The 22,742-nt window shown below is 57.8% G+C and overlaps 6 protein-coding genes across 6 annotated transcripts; 3 read left to right on the top strand and 3 right to left on the bottom strand.

Moving 5' to 3' along the window:
* Nucleotides 1-574: 574 nt before the first annotated feature.
* B0I36DRAFT_328757 (uncharacterized protein) lies at nt 575-2,912 on the top strand. The gene has a single exon (XM_046154624.1). The coding sequence runs from the start codon at nt 625-627 to the stop codon at nt 2,716-2,718; it is 2,094 nt and encodes a 697-aa protein (XP_046010972.1). The 5' UTR covers nt 575-624; the 3' UTR covers nt 2,719-2,912.
* A 1,557-nt stretch (nt 2,913-4,469) lies between these two features.
* On the bottom strand, nt 4,470-8,214 carry B0I36DRAFT_433263 (uncharacterized protein; the record flags this gene model as incomplete). Its single annotated transcript, XM_046162662.1, has 5 exons — nt 4,470-5,113; nt 5,940-6,259; nt 7,461-7,521; nt 7,682-8,032; nt 8,071-8,214. 5 exons carry the CDS (start codon nt 8,212-8,214, stop codon nt 4,877-4,879), a joined length of 1,113 nt encoding a protein of 370 aa, XP_046010971.1. The 3' UTR covers nt 4,470-4,876.
* A 2,153-nt stretch (nt 8,215-10,367) lies between these two features.
* Nucleotides 10,368-13,955, top strand: B0I36DRAFT_328749 (OPT oligopeptide transporter protein-domain-containing protein). Its single transcript, XM_046154623.1, has 4 exons — nt 10,368-10,712; nt 10,908-11,036; nt 11,126-12,862; nt 12,922-13,955. Exons 1-4 carry the CDS (start codon nt 10,626-10,628, stop codon nt 13,585-13,587), a joined length of 2,619 nt encoding a protein of 872 aa, XP_046010970.1. The 5' UTR covers nt 10,368-10,625; the 3' UTR covers nt 13,588-13,955.
* A 937-nt stretch (nt 13,956-14,892) lies between these two features.
* Nucleotides 14,893-16,700, bottom strand: B0I36DRAFT_293141 (ligninase H2 precursor). The gene is made up of 2 exons (XM_046151782.1): nt 15,473-16,700; nt 14,893-15,190 (listed from the first exon to the last, which is right to left on the bottom strand). The coding sequence occupies exons 1-2, from the start codon at nt 16,466-16,468 to the stop codon at nt 15,095-15,097; spliced, it is 1,092 nt and encodes a 363-aa protein (XP_046010969.1). The 5' UTR covers nt 16,469-16,700; the 3' UTR covers nt 14,893-15,094.
* A 1,622-nt stretch (nt 16,701-18,322) lies between these two features.
* Nucleotides 18,323-20,542, bottom strand: B0I36DRAFT_328746 (uncharacterized protein). Its single transcript, XM_046154622.1, has one exon. The coding sequence runs from the start codon at nt 20,432-20,434 to the stop codon at nt 18,596-18,598; it is 1,839 nt and encodes a 612-aa protein (XP_046010968.1). The 5' UTR covers nt 20,435-20,542; the 3' UTR covers nt 18,323-18,595.
* A 324-nt stretch (nt 20,543-20,866) lies between these two features.
* B0I36DRAFT_247449 (nucleophile aminohydrolase) lies at nt 20,867-22,508 on the top strand (the record flags this gene model as incomplete). Its single annotated transcript, XM_046150311.1, has 2 exons — nt 20,867-20,995; nt 21,066-22,508. The coding sequence occupies 2 exons, from the start codon at nt 20,867-20,869 to the stop codon at nt 22,506-22,508; spliced, it is 1,572 nt and encodes a 523-aa protein (XP_046010967.1).
* Between the last annotated feature and the right edge of the window lie 234 nt (nt 22,509-22,742).

Genomic DNA, 22,742 nt, shown 5'->3' with positions numbered 1-22,742 from the left:
TCGTACGAAGCCACGTTGTTTTGGCGAGACGTTTTCATCAAAGCGAAGGTACTTCCAAAGTATCTACCCGTACCGGCGCACGGATTGTTCAGTATCGTGCAGCTGCCGCTGGCTAGTGATGTCTCTTCTCCTGTGGAGTGGAATCCGCAGCCCTCGGCGCCAGCTACTCGAACCCTTCCGTCTTCTTGCCTCGACTGCATGCTGCACGCATTCTACACTGTGTCTTGGTCTATCTTTCTTGACGCGGCCGACACAGAGAGACGTTCCCGCTTCCTCTTCCGCTTGCCGACGTCAAAGACCGCTAGTGCTCCCACCGTCTGGCGCGCAAACGGCTATCTTGGCGTGTTGCCAATCGCCGAGCGCGATGCGCTAGCAGTAGCTGCTATCTCCATGGTCAACGCCAAATGCGGCGTGGACTCTTCGCCCTTTCTGAAATCCTACCCCTCTGAAGCGGCTGTCCGAATCCCTGGTGTCTATCTGGATCAAGATTTCCTGGAGGAGCAGAGCACGGCCATCTCGCAGAGACCTGCGTTTTTGGACCGAGTGTTGCAAGTCATTTCTCACCTCTCGGTGGCTATCCCGAATGATTGGTTGGTACAGCTTGCTCGATCACTACTGTCTCGCATGGAGCGAGGGGAGGGCGAAGGCCAGAGCAACGCCTTTGTGCACAAAGCCACGATCGCCATCATCAAGCGACTCACCCGCGGTGATTGTCCGACTACTGCGTGCGAGCTCGTTCGCCACATCATTCTGGAGCGCCCGGAAGACAGCTCGTGGCATCGACAACTCCTTGACCGTTCCTTCCTGAAGGCTCTGCCAGCGCAAGACGCAAAGACTTTCTTCAAAGGTCTGGCCATAGCTGTTGAGGAGAAGTTGCAAGAGCAACGCAAGATGGCCCAGAACACGGAGGCGGCGGCAGACAAAGTTGGCAGCGGGCATGACACGACGACGAAGCCATTGTCAGCCCCGATCATCAAGGTCTCGACTGTAAAAATGATTGCCCAAATGCTGCGCTGGGCCACCTTCATGGACCGTGCCTTAGCCTTTGACATCTTGGACAGACTTCTGTGCAACTCTGCGCATCCGGACGTCGTGATTTGCATTGTTGAGAGTCTGCTCCAGCAACGCGCCGAGTCCAACGATGAGGCCGTCAAAAATGGCGTCGTCGACATCATTGCAGAACGCATCATGCCGCTCGCTGCCAGCCTGGACGAACGCAGTCCTCTAACAGAGGAAGCTTGGACTCGTCTAGAAGCTGGAGAAGGCTCTCTCCCCGAGTTCTACTCCGCCGACCAGCGGCAGCTGCCTCCTTTGCTGACGCTGCTGGCTGAGGCGTGCGGCCATCCTGCGAGCGACCCGTCTTCTCAGGAGAGACAAGTGTGGATAGAGCGCGTGGTCGTGCCACTGATCCGTCTCTCTGCCGAGAACCACATGCGCTGGATCCGGCTGTTCCTTCAAAGGAACGCGCTACCGCTCTCTATCCTTGACATCCTCCCACGCGTGCCGTCGAAGCTCAACATCCTCCTGGGTCCTTTTGAGCACCAAACGGTGCATATGCCAGCGGATACCATACACACTGTCGGAAGATTGATCGCCGTCATCGGGGCCCCCCCACTTGCGCTACAGAAAGTCTTCAAGCAGATCCGGCGGAGCAAGGATCTCAGAAGCACAGACGGCGGCAGGCACTTCTTGACCATGTGGTGCTCGGAGGAGATGGTTACTGGTGGATCCGGGTATTCTCAGGGAGTCAAGATCCTTGCTGGCTTCCTCAAGCAGTCCGATGCGGATGACACGGCGGACGGGCCTGGGGTGACCGTGGCAAAAGTGCAGAAGCTCCTCATCGGCTTGTCAAAGGAGCATATCCGGCGGGGCGATCTGGTCCATTTGGCGAGTCTCAAATCATGTCTTACCACCAACCTCTTCGGTGGCTCGTTAGAGGAGAGTCAAGTCCAACGAGTCAGGTGGGGACGCAACGTCCGCCCAGTTCTGGTATCGATCCTTGAGACCATCGAAAGCTACCAGGCCAAGGAGTCGCTAGAGGATGCCCGGGGAAAGCTGGAGGAATTGCCCGACCTCCTCGGATATCGTCTGGAGATCCTCCTCCACACGCACGAGAGACATGCAGAGGAGGATGTCACTATCGAAGAGGTCGCGGCTTGCGCTGATGAACTCCTCGCCGAGGTAGACAAGCTCATCACTTCTGGACGTCTGCACGACGATGATGGCCAGCTCGACCAAATTCGTCGCACTGCACAAAACGTCCACCGAGGCAAGCACGCTTTGATGCTCGCGCTGAGACTGGGCCAACTCGATGTGATGCCGCAACGGGCCTCTGCAGCCGAGAGGTCATTGTTCCAGACGCAGCAGAACATGCGAGCGTGGCTGGCCAAGGATCTGCTTGGCGATGTCATTTACGACTTCGGGTCGCCGACAGACGAGTCCGAGCAAAAGTCTCTGGTCAAGCAAACACTCACCATGCTAGACTCATGGCTGGGCTCTCCAGTCGAATATGTCCACAAGCAGGCTGGCGCCGTCCTCGACTTCATGCGTTATGCCGAGTCGGCTACCGGGCTGAAATGGCTGCGCGAGGCCATGAAGAAGAAGGCTGAAGATATGGATGAGGTCAAAAAGATGAGAAAGGCAGAGGTAGAGTCCGGGGTGGAGGGCGAGGGGATGGATGAGTTTATGGAGATGATGGACGAACTGGGTCTGGCGTGATAGCTTGAGTCGAGGTCGGTCATCGCGGAGAAGGTGCAGGGCGTTGACGGAACGCCGCTTGTCGTCCTCGTTGCCAGCAGGAGACTGCCGCGCAAGATAGGGGTAGAGCAGCTGGAGTGGTAAAAGCTCCAGCCGCGGCTCCCCCGATTAGGGTCAGATCCATATCAAAAATGAATGAATGCATGATAACCCGAGCACACAACCCATGATTGTGACTGTGTGAATCCAGAAGGCGGTCGCTCAACTCTTCATCGATGTGTATTTGTATCATCTCCAGCTAGTCTTGAGAGCGCACCCGATTCATGCTCTTCATGTAACAATCACCGATTGAAGATATCGCGGGTTTATTTTCTGATCTTTGTGTTTTCCCGGGGCTCTATGTTGGTCACAAGCGAAAACGACACCACGCGACAGAGATTTCTTTCTTCCAGGGAGACAAAAAACGCGAAAATAAAGTCTGAAACAGAGGAGTTTATGTGCAGCGCTGGAAGACAAAGTGTGAACACTGAGATGTAGCACAGCAGTAGAGATATACAGAATACCAGCCATGGCCAATCGCTCCAGCGTTTGAGATGAAACCAGTTCAATGCACAGAAGGCCGTTGTCAGGGGGATGCGCCTCATTTTTTTGTCTTTATCAGTGCTCGGACGATTAATCTGGTTGGCCGTATCCGGGTGGCTCTCACGAGGGTCAACCCTCGTACTTCCCGGGCGGTCAGTAAATTTGTCGAGAATGAGGATGGACAGCGGTGCCGTTTCCGGAGAAGAGGAAGAGGATGAGGTCGTGGTGGACAACAGGACGGAGTCAGGACAAGGTGAAAAGAATCCGTTAGTGATGACAGAAATGGCAGACCACACGCTACAGTATTCTCGTACTTTCTGATCTCTCGTTTTCGAGTTGCTTTGGTTGTTCCCTGTTGATGTCACGACGACGACGACGACATAACCAAGTAATGAGAGCCAGTGCAGGAGGTCCAATGCGAAAAGCCTGTGGATATTTAGTGCAGAACGATCGATCTTCCACATGAGCGGAATCCAGAAGTTACACCAAGGAAAAAACCAAGAGCGCCGTAACCAGCAGAGAGAAACACGATTCTCGGAAGCAGAGAGATGGCATGTACATCCACGTTTCGCCATCGTCGACTTGCTCCTCACCCACGTCAATGACGATACCTGCTCCCGCTCATCAAACAGACAGTGGTCAAGAAGATGACACTCGACAGTCGCACGCCTTTGCCATGTCATGCTCCAATGCCTGGGCCAGAAGCCCAAGGACCGACCAGCAACCGTTGGTCCTCGAAGTTCCCATCGCCAATGGGTTCCATCCCCCACAGTGTGGCCGAACATATTAAATCACAGGTCTTTGTCACGCGGAACCAGGAAAAGAATTAACCCTCTGAGGACATTGTATTTGTGCTCTTGAAACAGCACAACGCTGGGTCTGCCACGGCCACTACCGCCACGACTCAGGACGCGATCGGAGTGAGATCCAAGTTGTTGGTCTCTTCTCACGGGGAAAAAAAGGAAAACACCATAACAATTCCTTCTGCCCTGATCCAAGGTCGACCAGGTCAGCCATTAAGGGGCGAGGGAGACCGCTTCCTTTCGGAGTAATCTGCCCCCTTTATTCCGTGGATCATCATCACCACCACCGCGGCGTTTCTCATGCTCGCATGAAAGAGACTTCACTTTGTCTGGGACCCCGCCCCTTTTCCCACTCCTCCTCCACCTCCTCCTCCTCCTCCTCCAGGTAGCGGCACAGATGCTTTAACGGGTGGGCACTTGCACCCTTTTCCCCCACTGCAGATCAGGGCGATATATGGTAGGCAGGAAAGGCAAGGAAGGGCAGGCGATCAGGCAGGAGGACACCAGGACCAGCGTCGCAACAGAACTCATCTTTTCTGTGTGTAAGCTCATGGGACCCCCCGTTTTGCCTCTTTGACCTCGCCAAGTCAAGAGGTATGTTTCCTTTCCTCTGATACCGACGGCCCAAATATGCACAGGGCAGCATCACATTGCGCAGTAGCCCGCTCGGTTACTCGCTCGGAGATCCTTCATTGTCCGTCGCCAGTGAAGATCAGAAAGTAGACGCCGTTCGGCAGTTACATCGTTAGCCGGCCCTAGTCTTCAGAGACTTTTTTAATTTTTGTTTTTTTGCGTCAAGTAGCACCGGTGAAAGTGGACAGTGGCCCACCAATACCAGAAAAACCGGTAGCATAAGCAGCAGTACCAGGAGAAGAACCCCCGGAGACAACGGGGTCGTGATGACGCGGTTCCTCTTTTCCAGGTCCCGACGGCTCTCGGGGAAATCTGTCCATGACCCAGCTTCTCGTCCTTGGTGGTCCACCACAAGCGGCGAGGTTCTCGGTCATGCACAAGCACAGCACAGGCCAGAGCTGTCGGTGTTATGCTGATATTACACGACGGGTTGGCCCCCACGCACGCACACACACGTACACATCCACACAAAGACGTGGTATATCACAGCAGTAGGACAATTTTTGCACGCATGCCCGTTCTGGAAGCCAACGCCGGGGTTCGGTCGGGTCGTGTTTGGACGTGTTTACCCACACCACATAAACCACACACACACACACGCGCGCACACACTTTTCGCCGCACACTTGCTTTCCCAACGGTCACCGGAGTGGGCACCTGCCCAGCAGGGAAGCTCGAGCCTGCCCGTGTGAGCCGCTTTGCAGCATGGACCCTTTACGAGAATGCGCGGCGATCTCTCTTGGCCGCCCACGCCAGTCCGAGTTGAGGCGGCCAAGGCTTGGAAGGACTCGGACAAGTGCTTCTGGCAGCAGGGGACAACCCGTGCGGGAGCAATATAATAGAGTTGCCGTCCCGCACTTGGTGGTGGGGAGTGGCAACAGCCCCCATGTGATGCTGGAGATATCACGGCACGGTTGAGCCTTTTGTTCAATCCAGGCCAAGCACTTGGCTGCTTGTCCCCCTCTGTGGCGGACAGCTGGGCGTCTGGCATCTGGGCTCGGCTCTTTGTTCAAGCCGGCTGCCCTCTACGTGCATGGGCGTGGCGCGCAGGCGGGGTCGAGCGCCCGGGTTCGAACGTTGGTGAGTGTTCCTGCGTCGTCCTCCTGCATTATATTCCGGTACTCTCAACCCTGCCCTGCTCACGCAAAACGAAACCGTGCCCGGGAGGCGGCTGTGCCAAAGTGGGCTTCGGCTGGCATGCTGCAACGGTGCCCTATTCAATTACTTGACGGGAGGGATCGAGAGGGCTTGCCGAGAAGGCGGCACGGTCCACACGCAGCTGCGAGGGTGACGTGCTTCTGTCAATGCCCAGCACAGACAGATAGATGGGTGCGACGTAGCACGAGCCGTTGAGACTATTGCTCTTGCTCCACGGGCCAACAGTTGTGGCGGCAGAGGTAATGAGCTTCCGGATTGGGACAGACGGTGTGGCCCTCGTGGTCGAGCGCGCTGAACGTGTGGCCCCTGCCTCGCCGGGCGATGGCTCTGGGACGCGTGCCGATGACTTGTTGGTGCGGCTGTGGCAAGCTGAAGAGGGCTGAAAGGCTGATAATAATTATCAGTCGTCCAGGCTGTCCAGTTCTCGCCCGTTCCGGCAACATGAACCCGTCTTGGAGCGATACAGCTCGCGCGGCGACGCCGCATGCCGCAGGTCGTCTCAGGAGGCCGCAAGTGGCTGCCATGCAGGCCCGAAACGGAGTCCGAAGTGTATGCTCGATCTGAAAATGCCATCCGAAGTGATGCACCATCGTGGGGGAGATGAGATTTCGAAGGACCGGTGACAGCGAAAGGATTGAAATCATGGTTATGCGTTGCATGCAAGTCATGACCCTGGGGACCCCCAATTGTCTCTTTCGGGAGGCTCTTGTGCGCCGCATGATGGTTTCATGGCTACACGAGACCAGGGGGGGGCGTCGATTGGCCATGCAGCTCTGTCACTCCTTGCGCCAACACAATCCAGCAAGCGCGTTCCTTGGCCTGCCACAGCTGTCGGGTCGAGAGGGTGCCAAATGCCAATATTTCAGCACCAAGTGCTTTGCTTGCAAGCTGTTGCGGCCGGCGTTGGCGAGGTGTCGTTGTGCGACCGCCCACTTTGAGCCAATCACATGCAAGACCTGCTCCCCCAGTTGGTAGCCCGTGCCATGATTGGCTGCTTGGGCAAGTGCAAATATCATTAGGTAAGAGTGACTTGAGATGTGCAGGGTGAATGAAGGGTCCAGCAGAGCCATGCCTATTGCGATGGCTGGCTGGCTGTGAGCGTCCGCTACCCCGGATTTCCGGGGCATGATCGCTCGTGGGAACATTTCACGTGGCACGATGCTCGCGTGTCGGTGCAGAATGCCTACTTCCTGGCGCGGATCGGTAATTATGCTGGACGAGGCGCTGAGTGGCTTGTTGTTCCGGACTCGACGTGCCCTTCCACGAGCAGCATGAGCATGCACAACTTGTACAGCAATTTGACCAGGGTGTGTGCTCAAGTGGAGAAAGACGAAAAGACCACGGCGGCTTCTCGTTGCTGGTAGCGAGCGCAGGCCTCCACGATCAGACGGGTGCACTCGTTACGCAGGTTTGGACCGAACTCGTGCACATCTCTTGCACTGCATATCACGATCTCGTGCGAGTCGTTGTTTGTCTCACCACCCCATTGCGTAAGGCGAAAAAGGATACCCCCCAGATGAGGGTGACGCTGGCGGCCAAGACGGGACAAAAGCGGGCATTGCGAGGGCATAGATTGGAAGGGCCCCACCTGAATGCAGGCTTGGCCAGCCTAGCGAGTCGGGAGGAATGGCACTTTGTGGTGGCTGAATCTAGAACACGGATCAGTAAACGACGGAGAGGACAGCAACGAGGAGCGAAAGAAGGGCAGGAGACGACCTTGGAAGACGATGCTGTAGCCCTATCTGCGATGCAGAGGTCGAGGGGCATGTGCCAGGACAGATGGCGTCACAGACGATGCGAGGAGCAGACCCTGGCGGGCGAGATAGGGCGTATGGGGGGGTTTTTGCGCGGGCGTTGCGAGGCGTCGCTAGCTGTGATCGTGGTGTGGCTTGCAGACGACGGCAGCCAGCCTCTGGCCTGGCTGCGTCTAGGCGTAATTGGCAATGCTTGGTGTCCAGTGAGGAAGGAGGTGCTGGCCGTCAAAGGCCTCGCAGGCTGTTGGCGAAGACTGGAACAGACACTGCCGGCAGCTGGCTCCAAGATGTGATGCGACGCAGGTGGGATGCAGTGCGATGCTGGGATGCCATCGCGAGGCATGGCAGCGACAGGAGACAGCTGCCGCAAAGGGCTTCTGGAAGCCAAGGCAAGATGCTCCAAAAGCTGATTCGAGAGACCCGTGGATGCACACGCACACACACCTCTCGAGGCAGGAAGGGGCTGCAGCTGCGATTCGCCAAGTCCACTCCTGCCCTACAGAAGCCAGCCAATCTGGTGTTTGCAGCCCCGGGCTTTCCATTCTTCTCAGCAGCACCAGCACCAGCACCAGCACCAGCACAAAGCATCACGTAAGCCGCCGCCCTCCCTCCCGCGGTTCGAGACATGAAGCACCTGCACCGGCAGCGCAATCGTCATGTCACGTCACGGTCACGAACCATCCCAAGACGCTTAGGTCGGCACGCAAAGGGCCTATCCCTCTTCAGGCACCTACAGCACCCTGGCTGCTGTGCCACACGCCATGCGCCTTGGTCAGCAACCACCCAAGACATACCAGCAACTCCTCGTCACCTACCACGGCAGGATGCCTCATGCTCCCCGTCCATCTCCTTAGCAGCGCACTTGCCATGCTTCTATCCAGCTTCCGGATGCCGAACCTGCTTCATCATCGATAGCTGTCATGGCATCGAGGTGGCTCGTTTACCACCCTGCACACCTGGTACGGCGCCCCCCCTCCCCACCCCCGACACGAGACCCTGGCCCGTCCTGCCAAATAGTATTCGGCTGTCTGTTCCAGGAACCCTTGGTGCTGTGCTCGCTCAGAGTTACATCCCTGCACAGCCGCGATGCGCTCAGGCACCTGCCCAGCTCGACTCCTCGGGTTCAGTGGCTTCAGGGCCAGCGGGCGGACTCCCAGACTTTTCCTAGTCAGGAGGCGAAGATCGTGCACATCAATAGAGCAAGGCCTTTTCTCGGCCACTACTCGTCAGATCGAGAGCATCCGGCCGAAAGCGGTGCGCTGGTTGACGCAAGGCCTCGGAAGCGGAAACCTGCTGGGCGACAGGGTGCACCAATAGCATCGTCTCGCATGGGCAGACACAGGTGACAACCAAGACAACCACCTCGGTGTGGGGGGCCGCCTTGCAGATGATCTTTGGAGATCGTCGCTACAGGCCGACAAGCCCCCCCGTACCTCGCACCTCGCACGCACGGCCACAGTACCGAAACTCTTATCTCAGCTGCTCCGGCTCCCCAGGGTGCACCCACAGGCATGTCCTCAGCCCGTACGACGATGGTCGATGCAGACCCGTCACAGAGAGTTCCGACCTGTCAAAAGCACCTGCCCACCGTCGCATTCCGCCCAGTGACAAAACACCCTCCACAGCCAGGCACGATTCAGGGTGGAGAAGGTCAGAAACCCGCGGGAAATCCACCGTGCATGCATGGCACTGCCGACGGCCAGAGTTGAGCACTGACGGCGTCAGTGTTTTACAATCGGGGTCAGGCCTCTTCGCTGCGGGCCGGAGGCGGAAGGCTCGAGCACGCCCGGGTGACTAGTGGGGATGTCGGTATTATGTACTAGTAATCACTCAGCTCAACTTGCCGTCACAACTAAGGCACGAGGGGCTAAACAGACTACTATATGGTACATGATCTATTGCTCCTGGGCCAGTCGCGGCTATGCGTGTCTGGCTGGGCTCGCGGCTCGGATAGGCTGGAAGGCTGCCAAGGTTTTGCCTACATGCTGGGCTGGCTGGGCTTCGAAAAGCAACTCGCTGCCGGCTGGCGAATTGCCAGCAAGCTCCCTTCACACCGGAAGACGGAAGAGAGCGCAGCCTCTCGGCGCAGGAAGGATTTGGCTTGGAGCTCTGGGCCAGATAGCAACCTGGCGTGGCGCCAGTCATCCCCGGCTTGGAGCGACCCTGCCAGGCTCTCACAACCACCCCCCAGTTGCGGCACAGAAGTTGGATGATGATGATTGAGAATCGCAGCTCGCTTGCGCTGGCCTTTTGGCACGTCCACGCCGCCAGGCAGGCAGGCAGGCTCTGGGCTCATCTCGTAGGTAGGTGAGCGGGCGGCGAGGGCCTGGAGCCGGATTGGGCGCCCCTCAGGTCTGGCACCTGGCAGCCAGGTTTACTTCATTTTGAGTTTTGGTCTGGAGCAGGAATTTGAGTCGATGGCCACGCGCGCAAGTGGTGCCGAGACGAGGAGCGGGCGGCGTGTCTCGAGGGCTGGTCTGGACTGCAGCGCCAGTGAGCGTAGCTGGCCCCTGCCGCCTCCACCGGTGCGGCGCTGCCCCATCCTGGGGGCGCCTGCTCCTGCGTGCTGGGCAGCCTTGTCCGCCATGCAGCTGCTGCATGACTGGCTGGTGCCCGTTATCTCCCCTCCACCCTGGCCCGCCCAGCTCATCCCCTCCAGTCAGACCATCGCCCTGGCCCCGTCGCCTCCTCCCACCTCTCACGTCTCTCTCTGTCTCCGACTGCGTGCGCCCGCCGGCCCCCTTCCTCCCTCTGTCATTTCACCATCGCCAGCACCACCACCCCCCGATCTGGCTCCTCCATGCGCGCCGCCAGCCCAGCCAAACCCAGATAAGGTGGGACAGGGCCTGATGCCACTCTGTCGCATGGTCCGCCTCTGATATATCCTCGCCGCACGATCCACCTCCTTCGTCGAGCCTGTCTCCTGCAACCCCCCCCGTCGCCACCCAGCCGTCACCCATCGTCGCGTGCCAGTCGACAATCGCTGGCCCGTCTCCATCATGGCTCGACGACGCCAGGCGGAGATCGACTCCGACACTCTGTCACAAAGCATGTCCTCCTCAACGAGGAAAGACTCGAACGAAAAGGTTCATCTCCCTCTCGCCCGTGATCGCCCAGCATCCCAGCACCACGACGCCGACGCCATAGTTACCGAGGAAGGGGGAGTAGAATCCATGGCGGTCCAAGAGGCAGTCACAGGTGCTGCGGCAGATGACGACAAGATCACGGCGGCTGTGGGCACAGAGAAAGGGACCTCGTCGCTAACGACTCTGGCTCAGCAGCAAAGCACCGTCGACGTCGAAGTCAGCGATGCAGAGCGCATCTTCGAAGATGAGCTCAACGTTACTGAAGACGACCTTCGCAAGGCGAAGGAGTTCGCCGACACCATTGATCTCGAAACCACAAAAAAGGTTTGCTTCCCTCCCTCTCTATCCCTGGTGGTCCTGGTTGCCGGGCTAGACGGTCGCTGGGCTGGTTTACTGATCTCGGCCCGCGGCAGATGATGGAAAATGTAATGAAGATTCACGAACGAGACCCCAACTTTCCTTTTGCCGTACTCGTGAGGATACACGAGTTTCTTAGCAACGAAGACGTCTTTGAGCGCCCAGAGAAGCATGAGGAGTTGATTTGGGAAATGAAGCTTGAGGCCGCCCTCATCACCAACAACAGCCCCTATGCCGAAGTGCGGGCAGTCGTCTCCAACGAGGACGATGTCGACATGCCCAGCTCAACGATACGCATGTGGACCATCGGCATCTTCTTCTCCATCTTCCTCGCGTTCATCAACCAGCTGTTCTCGATCCGTCAACCTCAGATCTTTGTCGAGTCCAACGTCGCGCAGCTGCTAGCGTACCCGGTCGGCAAGGCCTGGGAGAAGTTCCTACCGGACTGGGGTTTCACGCTCTGGGGCATTCGGCACAGCCTCAACCCTGGCCCTTTCAACAAGAAGGAGCACATGCTGATTGCCATCATGGCCACGACGTCCAAGTCTCTGCCTTACTCTCAGTACATTGTCTGGACTCAGGTGATGCCCCACTGGTTCAACCAGCAGTGGGCTCGCAGCTTCGGCTACCAAATCCTCATCGCACTGTCGACAAACTTTCTCGGCTACGGTCTTGCCGGCCTGACTCGGAGGTTTCTTGTGTACCCATCGTACTGTGTGTGGCCAGCGACACTCGTCACGGTTGCGCTCAATTCCGCTCTGCACAATGAATCCAACTTCCCCGTGCCCGGCCCGCTCCGGAAGATCTTCACCATGTCGCGTTTCCGCTTCTTCATGCTCGCTTTCTGCGCCATGTTCGCCTACTTCTGGTTGCCGAATTGGCTCGTGCCGGTCATGACCGCCTTTTCTTGGATGACGTGGATTGCGCCAAAGAACCGGGACCTCAACATCTTGACCGGTTTCAACAACGGCATGGGCCTGCTCAATTTCTGGCCTACATGGGACTGGAACGTCCTCTTGTACACAGGAGTTGACCCTCTCATGGTCCCTGCATTTTCGACCTTCAACTCCGTGGCTGGTTCCTTCGTCCTTGGCTGGCTTGCCGTGGGCTTGTGGTACGCCAATGTGTGGAACACGGGCTATATTCCAATTGTCACCAACAAGATGTACAACCACTTTGGCAAAATCTACAATGTTACCATGGCTCTCAACGAACAGGGCCTCTACGACCACGACAAATACATGGCATACTCGGCCGTGTACCTCAGCTCGGCTCAGATCATCGCGTACTTCTCGTTCTTTGCTGTGTATGCCTCCACAGTCATGTACGTCGCGCTGTTCCACCGCTACGAGATTGCCATGGGCGCAAAGAACTTGTGGAGGTCGTTCAGGAGGCGTGCCTCGCTCCAGGGCACCCTGGAGTCTGGAGACTACGAGGATGTACACAACCGGCTGATGAAATCGTACCCTGAGGTTTCCGAGTACTGGTATCTTGGTGTGCTTGCCATTGCTGGAGCCACTGGCATGGCCGGTGTGGCCTGCTACCCAACCTACACAACGGTGGGAGTTGTGCCATATGGCGTCATGCTGTCCCTCATTTTTGTCATTCCGCTCGGCATCATCCGCGCCATGACTGGTGTTGAGGTGACACTTAACGTCCTGGCTGAGTTCATTGGCGGCATGTGGGTGGAGGGCAATGCTTTGGCTATGAACTTCTTCAAATCGTTTGGTTACGTGACGTGTGCACACGCCATTTCGTTCTCCAACGACTTGAAGCTGGCGCACTACCTCAAGGTTCGTCGTCTCTTTTGTTTGCACGGCGACCCGAGCAGATTTACTGACTTTACATGCAGATTGCCCCCCGTCAGACGTTTGCCGCCCAGATGGTGGCCACTCTCATCTCGACCTTTGTCTGTGTCGGTGTCCTACAGTTTCAGATGAACATCCCGAATGTCTGCACTGATAAAGCGCCCATGCGATTCTTCTGCCCTAACCCGCAGACATTCTACACGGCCTCTGTCCTCTGGGGCACCATCGGCCCACTCAAGATCTTTGGCGCCAACGGCCAGTACTCTTGGGCACTGCTTGGCTGGCCGATTGGCTTCGCCGCTCCGCTCATCTTCTACGCACTCATTCGCAAGTTCCCGCGCAACCGCTTCATCCGCCAGATCCACCCGGTTGCCATCTGGACCGGCGCCCTTAACTACTGCCCGTATTCGTTCTCGTACATGTGGCCATCTGTCCCGATCGCGTGGCTCTCATGGATTTACATCCGTGGGCGGTACCTCGCCTTCTGGGCCAAGTACAACTTTGTCCTCTCGGCCGCCTTCTCCGCAGGAGTCGCCATTGCGGGCATCATCATGTTGTTCACGGTCCAGTGGTATGGCATCGACGTCAACTGGTGGGGCGCGACACAGGCGGAGGCTGGGTGCGAGGGCAAAGCATGCCTACTCAAGTATCTGAGCCAAGGCGAGCGGTTCTATCCCTGGTGGGACGGGACAAGGGTGCCGGCGCCTTGAGTCAATTACCGCTTGCGTTTGCTGCCTCACATGTACATCTGGGAACTTTTGGGTTTATTTTCTTTCGATATAAAGCGTGGAAGAATGGAGTTTATGAAACACTGGGATTTTGGTTTTTTCAAAGGATACTCATGTAATTCCCGCTGGAAATAGGGATTGGGACAAGGACAGGGACAGTCCAGCAGAGGTGCTTCAACGACACACCATGTGGCTACTTGCTGTGCAGACGGGAAGAAGGTCTAGCAAGAGTGAGGGGGATATTAGAAGATATATCATCAGTAGGGCGCTGTCAAGGTCTCCCACAGGTTGAGACTCGATTGAATGTATTCATGGAGATGAATTGTACTCCTCAAAGAGTTTGCACCTTTGTTTTGCCGCCCCAACATGTTTCAGGCGTTGAAATTGTGAAAGAGTGAAGGGAGGGGGGTGTGGGCGGGTGGCTGGATGAATGAGCGTGGTGGCAAAGTCGCGATCAATCAGGCTTCAACTAGGTCGCCGAGCTCATGGGAGCTGACTTCCAACCAAGGCTTTGGTTTCGTTCCTTGCCTCCTTCTTCCATGGTCACAAAAGACTGGCCGGCCGACATGGGAAACGCACGATCGTCCTAACTGCGACTGTGGGGTTATGGAAAGGGGGAGCAGTTGAGGTTGGTGGATTCCACAGCTACTGCTTATCGCCCGGCCCGACTAGCACTCTTCACTCGTCATCCCTTGAGACCCCATGTGTGTGTGTCGGAGTATTCTTCCCCCCACCCGCTCCGATTTGCTTGCAGCTCGTGGTCGTGGCCGTGCTGTTGATCAGGGGGGGCAAACAGGCGAGCAGTATCTCTCCGAGAATTCAAAACTCGATGGAAATAACTGGTTCAACCGAATGGGGACGTCCGTCGATGGGGTTGTCTCACATCCCGTGAGATAGAGATGGGTTAGAATGGGACAGGTTGCCCTTCCTCATCATCAGGGCCTCTTTTTGCCTTTTTTTATTGACAATGACTAAGTGTGACATTTCGAAGGGAGAAAGTGTACTGAAGGGGGAGGGAAGGTTGAACCTGTAAACAGAGTCCCTGGGGCTTCTCTTCGTGTACAGCAAGTGCGGGAAGTGCAGGAAGTGGACTTCAAGTTTCTATTCTGCTCCCGCCCATTCCCCTCCGCGGCTTGTCCAGCAGTCAAGCCAAGTAATGTTCTTTACCCGGCCAAACAAACAAAGACGGTCGGGACGAGGATTTTGCCTAGGTGATACATGATATATACCCCTTCTCATGGCGGCGGCGCTGTGTGCTTGCCCCGTAAATGAACCGACACTCCAGAAAAGAAGAAGAAGAAGAAGAAGAAGAAGAAGAAGAAGAAGAAGAAGAAGAAGAAGAAGAAGAAGAAGAAGCAGATACCCCAGACTAGACCATATTATTGTGCCAAATTAGTTTTGTCATCTCGGGCGCATGTGCGTTATCGTTGGGTTGCGTGGCTACTACTGTGGGGGAGAATAAAAGTCCCCCGACGACGGCGTGCACTGATCACCGCGGGAGAGGCAGCACACGGGTGATGTCGTACAGGTTGTTCATGTTGGTGACGCCGAGCATGCTCATGCGGAAGTAAGCGGATGCGTAGGCCTAGTATTCGGGTTTATGGCGCTGTTAGCTTAAGTATACGTTACGCGGTGCGTGATGGTGAAGGTGAAGGTGATGAATCTTTATGGCGTGGCATTCGTGGACGACGGGGAAGTAATAGAACACCAAGGAGGTGGCAAAGTGTCACTGTGTATCACAGTTTACAAAATAAATGTGCACAGCTGCACGCCAATGAAGGGAACGGGACAGTGCGAAAACATGACAAAGAGAAAGAGAAGAGGGAAGAAAAGAAAATGGAAAGAAAGAATGCAAGAGAGGACTTACACGAGCCCACCGGCCCTGGCCTCCCACCCCGGCAAACCCATTCCAAGTGCCCTTGGTCTCCTGATACGTCGCAATGTTCTTGTCGCTCGGGAACACGACGATGCTCCTGCTGTCGAGCGGGACGGACAGCGTCTCCTGGTAGTACCTCGTGTCCCAGGTCTGGGGCGTCGAGTCCTGGGGGAGGCCGGCGCGGCTGGGGTCAAAGAACTGCTGCCTGCTGGTGCTGTGGGCGCCGAGCAGGGCGACGAGGTCGCTCGCCGTGAACGTCTTTGCCTGGAACAGGGCGATGAGGGCCTCGGCCGACTGGACGGGGCTGGGCAGCTTGCCCGTCGGGCCGGCGCGGCTGTCGTCCTTGCGGCCCGCAAAGGTCCGGATCCGCGGTCCCCCCGGGCACACGACGGTCGCGACGTTGGCGGCCAGCTGGATGATGTCTGCCATCCCGGGTTTTCCGTAAGGGGAGTACTTGTCGTAGATGGACTTTTCAAACGCCGCGACCGGCGAGAGCCCGCGGTTCTCGAGCCTCCCTAACTCCGCATTGCCCGAGAGCACAATGGACCCGTCGGCGCCGCCGTAGGGCGACGACTTGTCCCAGGTCGCGGCGTCGTGGAAGCCGAGCCGGATCGCGGCGCGGGCGAGGTCGGAGCACCCGTTGAAGGACGACGCCAGGTCGTCCGAGATGTACTTCCACACACACAGCTTGTCCTTGTTGCAGGCGTCGGAACCCAGGGCGCCGGGGGCCTTGTAGGTCACCGCGTCGGCGACGGCAGAGGCGGTGCCCTTGAGGATGCCGGCGATGGTGGTGCCGATGGCGGTGGCCACGCTCGAGAGAAGGTCGCCGAGCAGGTCGGTGGACCGCCCTTCAAGCGTGCCGCTGCCGCTCCCGCCAGCTTGCGTTCTGGCCTGGATGTCGGCGAGTGTCTCGGCCATGCCGGGGTATGCGAGGGTCGAGGACGGGACGTGGCATAGTGCCAGGGTGACGACGAGTGATGGTTTCATGATTATGGGAACGCAAGGTTTGATTTTCCAACTGCAGGGCAAGACTCTAACAGCTCGATCAAGACAAGACAAGACAAGACAAGGGTGCCGAACAGACGGGTTGGAATATTCCTGGCGAGATCGGCTTTTGCCCCTGAGATGGTTAGAAAGCACACAGCGGTAGGCAAAGTGTCTGGACAGACAGGCATCGTCCACGGCGTGACGGCTCTTCTTATGGGCTCTTCGCCTCGTGGCGACGCACACACCAAGGCAACTCGGCCTGCAGCAGGTAAGCAAACACACGAACGACTTTCGAGGTCAAAGCCTGGGATGGGACACCTCATCCACGATGCAGGATTGCGGGACCGAGCCGGACGCCAAGCTCGGTCTTCCACGATGCATTTCTCACCGCCGAAAAGCTGACGGAGGAGGTGCGGCTTACACACATTATTTTCCCCCGAAGGACCAGTAACTATCCCGGGAAGTTTGTGTGCATGGCACATCTTGTGATAGGCCACCGGATCAGGCCGCACAGCGGCAAGCACAGCCGCTTAGAAAAACAAGACTGCAAGCCGACCCAGGCTGTGTGCGCTATTGACCACGAAAAAAAAAAAAAGAAGGCGTCGAGATTAGGTCCAATCGCAAGCACCGGCGTCAGTTCAACAATCCCGATCTGGCACCAAAAGGCGACTCGCTAGGGCATGGCTCGCGGCCGGAAGAGGGCTACGTGCATGAGCATGATCACCGAAGTGGATGGGCCAAGCTCGACGGGGCCCTGGGCTTCCCGTCTGAAAGGAGAAGCTTTTCGGCTGCCGGGGGGTTTTACGGTTAGGTAGGGTCGGGCATCAGGTATGCCAAGGCGAATCTCGGGCCTTTGATGCGAGATCTATCCATGGCGGAGGCACACAAAGTGACGGGTCCGGCCGCACCTTGAAAGACAGGACTTTGAGTGTGTGCTGAAGGGGCAAAGCTGTCAGTTCTGGACGACGATCACGAGACGAGCCTGAACAGCCAAAAGGTTAAGCTTATGGGCTTGGCAGCTGTACAAGGGACTAGCTAGTCTGGAGGATGAGCTTGTACGAGAGACCATGGCCTCGTCGGCAGACGGACCAGTCGCCCCGAGAGGGACAGTTAGGTGCTGTCCGCGGGATACGCACCGCATGGCTGTGACACGGAACAAGCAAGCCAGACCAAGACAGAAAGGCGAACAGCTTGTAAGCTGAAAAACACTTTGAGGGCTTCTTTCCAGCTCAAACCTGCTCTTTTCCGCCCATTTGCTGCAGGCTCGAGGTCCAGACACGGTGTTCCGCGAGTGTAATCGTCAAAACCACCCCGTCCATTGGCCAGTTCAGCCCTTGATGGTGGGTGATTAGAATAGCGCATTCCCTGCGTGCGGCTGACACGAGCAACTTGGTTCAATTACCGAAACGTGCAGACGCCACCCGTCCGCGCGCCGGTCCCCGGAACTCTAATCGGGTTGTTGTTTAAGTCGGTCACACCAGGATCCACCCGTCGTCTTCAGCTCGCCTCGGGTGGCTAGCTGCGTAGGTGAATAGCATGACAAATTTTTATACAGTTCCGCAAGATCGGAAGACAACCCCTGGAGCTCGCGTGGCTTGGCTTGGCTTGCTTGCTGCAAGTAGCCAGCCGCCGCTGCCCTTGGTTTGTTGGTTGTTAGTGCGCCCGGGGAGAGCGCCATGCATGGGCTTTCTCAGGGGATCTGCCCTGCAGGCTGCATGCATCTTTCGGCGCTTTGGGCATCCCTGCCTGTCGTGCACACTTCCCTGGGTCTAGAGAATCTGTTCTGGATACTCTCTCTCGGTGTGCCGGCATTGTCTGACGCGAGCCGCCTCCAAGTCTTCTGACCAGGAAAGAGTGTGCTGAAGATGCATCGTTGAGAAAACTTGGATGTGCTACCACTCTCCCCCGACTTGTGTGCAGATTACGAGGAAAACGGCTCTCAGGCCACGATGGAGCTCGCTGTTTCGTCAGACAATATGGTCACTCTGAATTAATCTGTGTTGGGCAAGCTCAAAAGCGGCGCCCATGCTCCCAGCTATGTCGGGCACACCCATCGGCGCGGACCCGGCAACTTCTATGTGCACAACAAAACAAAACAAAACACTACCCAAAATTGCTCCCACTCAATCACAAGTCGTAAAACCTCCAAGTGCTGTTGAAATCCAGCTTCAGGTCCTGCTGCAAGATCAAAGCGCGCAGCATCTCAATCGGCATCTCCCCTTCAGCCAGTATCTGGTCGTGGAAGGCCTTCTCGCCCATGCCGCCCTCAGCCTCAACAGCCTCTTTACGTAGCGCCATGATCTGTAGCGCACCCAGCATGTAGCCCGCCTGATACAGTGGGCTGTAGTCCCCGTTCAGACTGCGCCTCACCTCGCCCTCGGCGGTGGACCGCTCGTGCCCGACCCGGTCGACCAGCAGGTCGACACACTCCTGGGCACTGAGCTCGCCGAGGTGGAACTTGAGACTGAACACGATCCGCACGCAGCGGTGCATCCGCCAGAACAGCGACCCGATCTTGTCCTCGGGCGACACGAAAAAGTCGCCCCGGTTCCAGAGCACCATCTCCCAGTACAACGCCCAGCCCTCGATGTAGAACGGCGTCGTGAACAGCTTGGCCCGGTGCCGCGCGCGCGCGCTCCGCTCCGCGACAAACTCCTGCAGGTGGTGGCCGGGGATCATTTCGTGGAACGCGGTCGCGCGGCTGAAGTATCGGTTGTTGCCGCGCAGCGACATGAGCTTGTCCGCGTGGGGCATGCTGGCGGTCGGGTACGAGACCTGCAGGTACGGCCCTCCGAGGAAGAAAGGCGAGACCTTCTGCATCGCCGCGTCGATCATGTACATCCGGATGCCTTCCTCTGCAAGCTGCGGGACGGTGACGAGGTCGTGTTTCTGGACGTACTCGCTGCCCTCGCGGACAAGAGCCTGGATGAAGACTGGTTGCGAGCCGGGGGGCTCGTACATGTTCTTGACCTTCTCGAGAGCGTCTTTCCAGTCACTCCCGTCACTCCGGAAGCCCAGATCGGCCGCGGCCTTTTTCATCTCCTCTTCGCACCAGATGAACTCCTTCTCTGCAATTTGGAGGAGTTCTTCTGGCGTGTAGCAGATGAGCTCGGCCTCCAGCTCGGTCAGGAGTCCGTCGCGGCCGATGGGGTCACCAAGGATAATGTCCTCGTCGCCTGGTTGGATGCCAAGAATGTGCGCGCGGATGGCACTCACGAGGCCGGCCAGTTCTGTAGCAAGCTCCGCATGTGGTGCAGTCACCCACCAGTCAAACAAGGGATCATAACCCTTGTAGAAGCTGACAGTCTCGGCGAGCAGTTCGCTGAGCGAGATCAGAGTCTTGATGACTCTGTATGCCGTGACCTTGGGGAGTGTGGGCGGGGGACCGCTCTCGTTTACAATCGCGGCCTTGTACTTTGCGACTCGCCTGGCTGTGTCGTGCAGGCTTGTGGCCATTTCTTGTGGTTTAATGGGGTCCACACGTTGTCGCTTTTCGCACCAGGGGCGGATCTGCCTGGAAATGCAGCCGATAAAGCCATCGACGTCGTCATTGTGTTCTTTCTCAAGGCGGAGGTTCCTCTGTGCGCGGTTGAGGTATCCCTTGAGCAAGAGGTAGTCTGCTCTGTCTTGGAGGCTGTGGGACCCGAAAGCGGCTGCTGGCAGAGACGCCAACTCGGTGGCGTAGAAGGTGGAAAGGCGGTCGTGGCGGGCCGTTGAGCCTGGGACGTTGTAGAAGGCCTTGATGTCTTGCTCGTCCAGGCCGACCCTGACGATGCGGTCCACGATGGACTCTGTTTGTCTTTGAGTGGCATCATTATAGACGTGGCCGTTGTTGCTGTCGTCCTTTTGTGGTGGTGCGCTAGTCGTGGGTAGCGTGTACTGGGGACATGACGCCTGGCTGCGATCCACAATCACAAAGTCCTCGGTTGCCAGCCCCGAACTGCTAGAGGGTGTCTCGACCTGCATGGTTGCGTAGCCTGAAAAAGAAGAAGAAAAGGGTGAAGAGCAGAAGGGAATCTGGCCCTGTCCCAAGCATGGAGCTGTCAAGAAGATGACGACGCCCTCGTGTTGAGGCGTGGTGGTGGTGAGTTGCAATCAGTGAGAGGTTGGAGTGCGGGGAAGTCGTGCCTGCCCTGTAAGTGAGTGCATCCCCAATGAGGAAGCTGCCCGTCGGATCTGCGCCGGCCCCGGGCCCTGGCCACGCCGCCTCCGACGTCGCCCTTTGATACCCTGTTACAACACCCCCGGAGCTCACTCTTCTTATCGCCAGTCCCAGTGCTGCTGCTTCACCATCACCGCCTTGTCGCCCAGCCCAGCCAAAGACTTCCTTCTCACTTGCCCGAGTGCGTGCACACATACCACGGCAGACGGCCCTCATCTGCATACAGGCAGGTAGCCATGGAGTACAAGCAACAACACCATGCCAAGGTCACGCCGCGCCTCATCATCCATGGCGGCGCCGGCAACATTGCTGCCTCCATGTCCCCGGAAAAATACAACGGCTACAAAGAGGCTTTGCTGACCATTGTAAGCGCTGGCCCCTTCAATTATACCCAATCAAGTACTTGGAATGGAATCCTGACCCAACATGTTACAGATCGCCAAAACAAACAAGTACATGAACACCCCAAAGCCCAAAACCAGTGGCAGCACCTCAGAGTCGGGCAAGCTCCCCTCGGCACTAGACGTGGCCACTTTTGCCATGGTCCAGCTCGAGAACAACCCCCTCTTCAACAGCGGCCACGGCGCCGTCTTCACCCGCGACGGCATCAACGAGCTCGAGGCCAGCCTGATGGTGACGCGCGGCCACGCCAAGCGTGCCGTCGGCGTCACCGGCCTCAAGCACGTCAAGAACCCAATCCTGCTGGCAAGGGAGATGCTCGAGCGCGGCGAGGACGACCTCTGGGGCAAGACGGATCTTGGCTGGGCTGCTTCTGATGCTGCACGCGTCACTATGGAAAACGAAAAGGCAGGCCAGCCGGAAGCCGAGGAGGAGCTCAACATCCCCTCCGCACAGGGCCACACGCTCATCCACGGCCCAAGTGCCGAGCAGCTCGCCAGGAAGTACGGCCTCGAGCTCGTCGGGCCGGAGTACTTCTTCACGCAAAACAGGTGGGACGAGCACGTCCGAGCCCTCGAGCGCGAGAAGGAGCACAAGCAGAAGCAAGGCACGGCGGCAGCGGCGGCGTCAGATGCTTCACAACCGGCAGTGTCCGCGACCTGGAGCCCAGACGAGTATCTGCCCCAGGGCACCTGCGGCGCGGTGGCCATGGACGAGACCGGCACCATCTGCGTGGCTACCAGCACGGGCGGCATGACCAACAAGCTCACCGGCCGCATCGGGGACACACCTTCCGTGGGAGCCGGGTTCTGGGCCGAGGAATGGGAAGACAGTTACAACCCCGACGACGACGCGAGCGCATACGCATCCTCCGCTCCGACGCCCGCCACCGCCCTGCTGCCCTCAAGCCCCGCGGACTGGTCCCTCAACACTCTCCGCCAAGCTCTGAGCCGACCGTCTGGCATCACGGAGCTTTCATCCAGCTTGCGCGGGGTCCTGGCCGATTGCCTCCCCGGCATCGCCGCCGGCCCATCGTCATCACAGCGGTACTCTCCCATTCCCCTGTTGCGAGCCGATAGTAAGCACCGCCTCGCCCCGACCACTGGTCCCGCGATCCGCGCCACGGCGCTCTCCGGCACCGGCAACGGCGACTCGTTCCTGCGCATCAACGCCGTGAGGACGGTCGCGTCCATCGCGCGCTGGGGCAAGCTGCCCACACGGCTGGCGCTTGCGCAAGTCGCCGCTCCGGGCGGGGAGCTGCAGCGGTCCGCGCAGGACCGGTGGGGCAAGACGGGCGAGGGAGAGGGCGGGATGATTGGGATTGAGTGCGTCATTGTCGGCCGGGTCGTGAAGAGCGAGATTGTGCATGATCACAACAGCACTGGCATGTTTCGTGCTTGGATCGACGACGAGGGCAAGGGTAACTTCCAGATCTGGAGGGATAAAGGGCCGGACACGCTAGATCTTGATCACTGGTGATCCTGATGCCAGTTGATTAGAGACAAAGAATATTTAGATGGAGCTGGGGAACCACCGAGGGGCCCCTGAAGTAAGTTGGACCTGGAATACATAGACCTTGTGCGACTAGAGCGCTTAGCATGTTCGACCGCATGCTGGGTTGCGTCACTTCAAGACAGTACATATAGACCGCCGCCAGAGCAAGGTGATCGAATTGGAGTGGTACAATTGCATTAAATGATCAGTACTTGCTCG

This window comes from Microdochium trichocladiopsis (assembly GCF_020744255.1).
Source record: "Microdochium trichocladiopsis strain MPI-CAGE-CH-0230 chromosome Unknown B0I36scaffold_7, whole genome shotgun sequence".
NCBI lineage: Eukaryota > Fungi > Ascomycota > Sordariomycetes > Xylariales > Microdochiaceae > Microdochium > Microdochium trichocladiopsis.
Note: the sequence above shows the minus strand (reverse complement) of the source record. Positions and strands in the feature narration are given on the sequence as shown.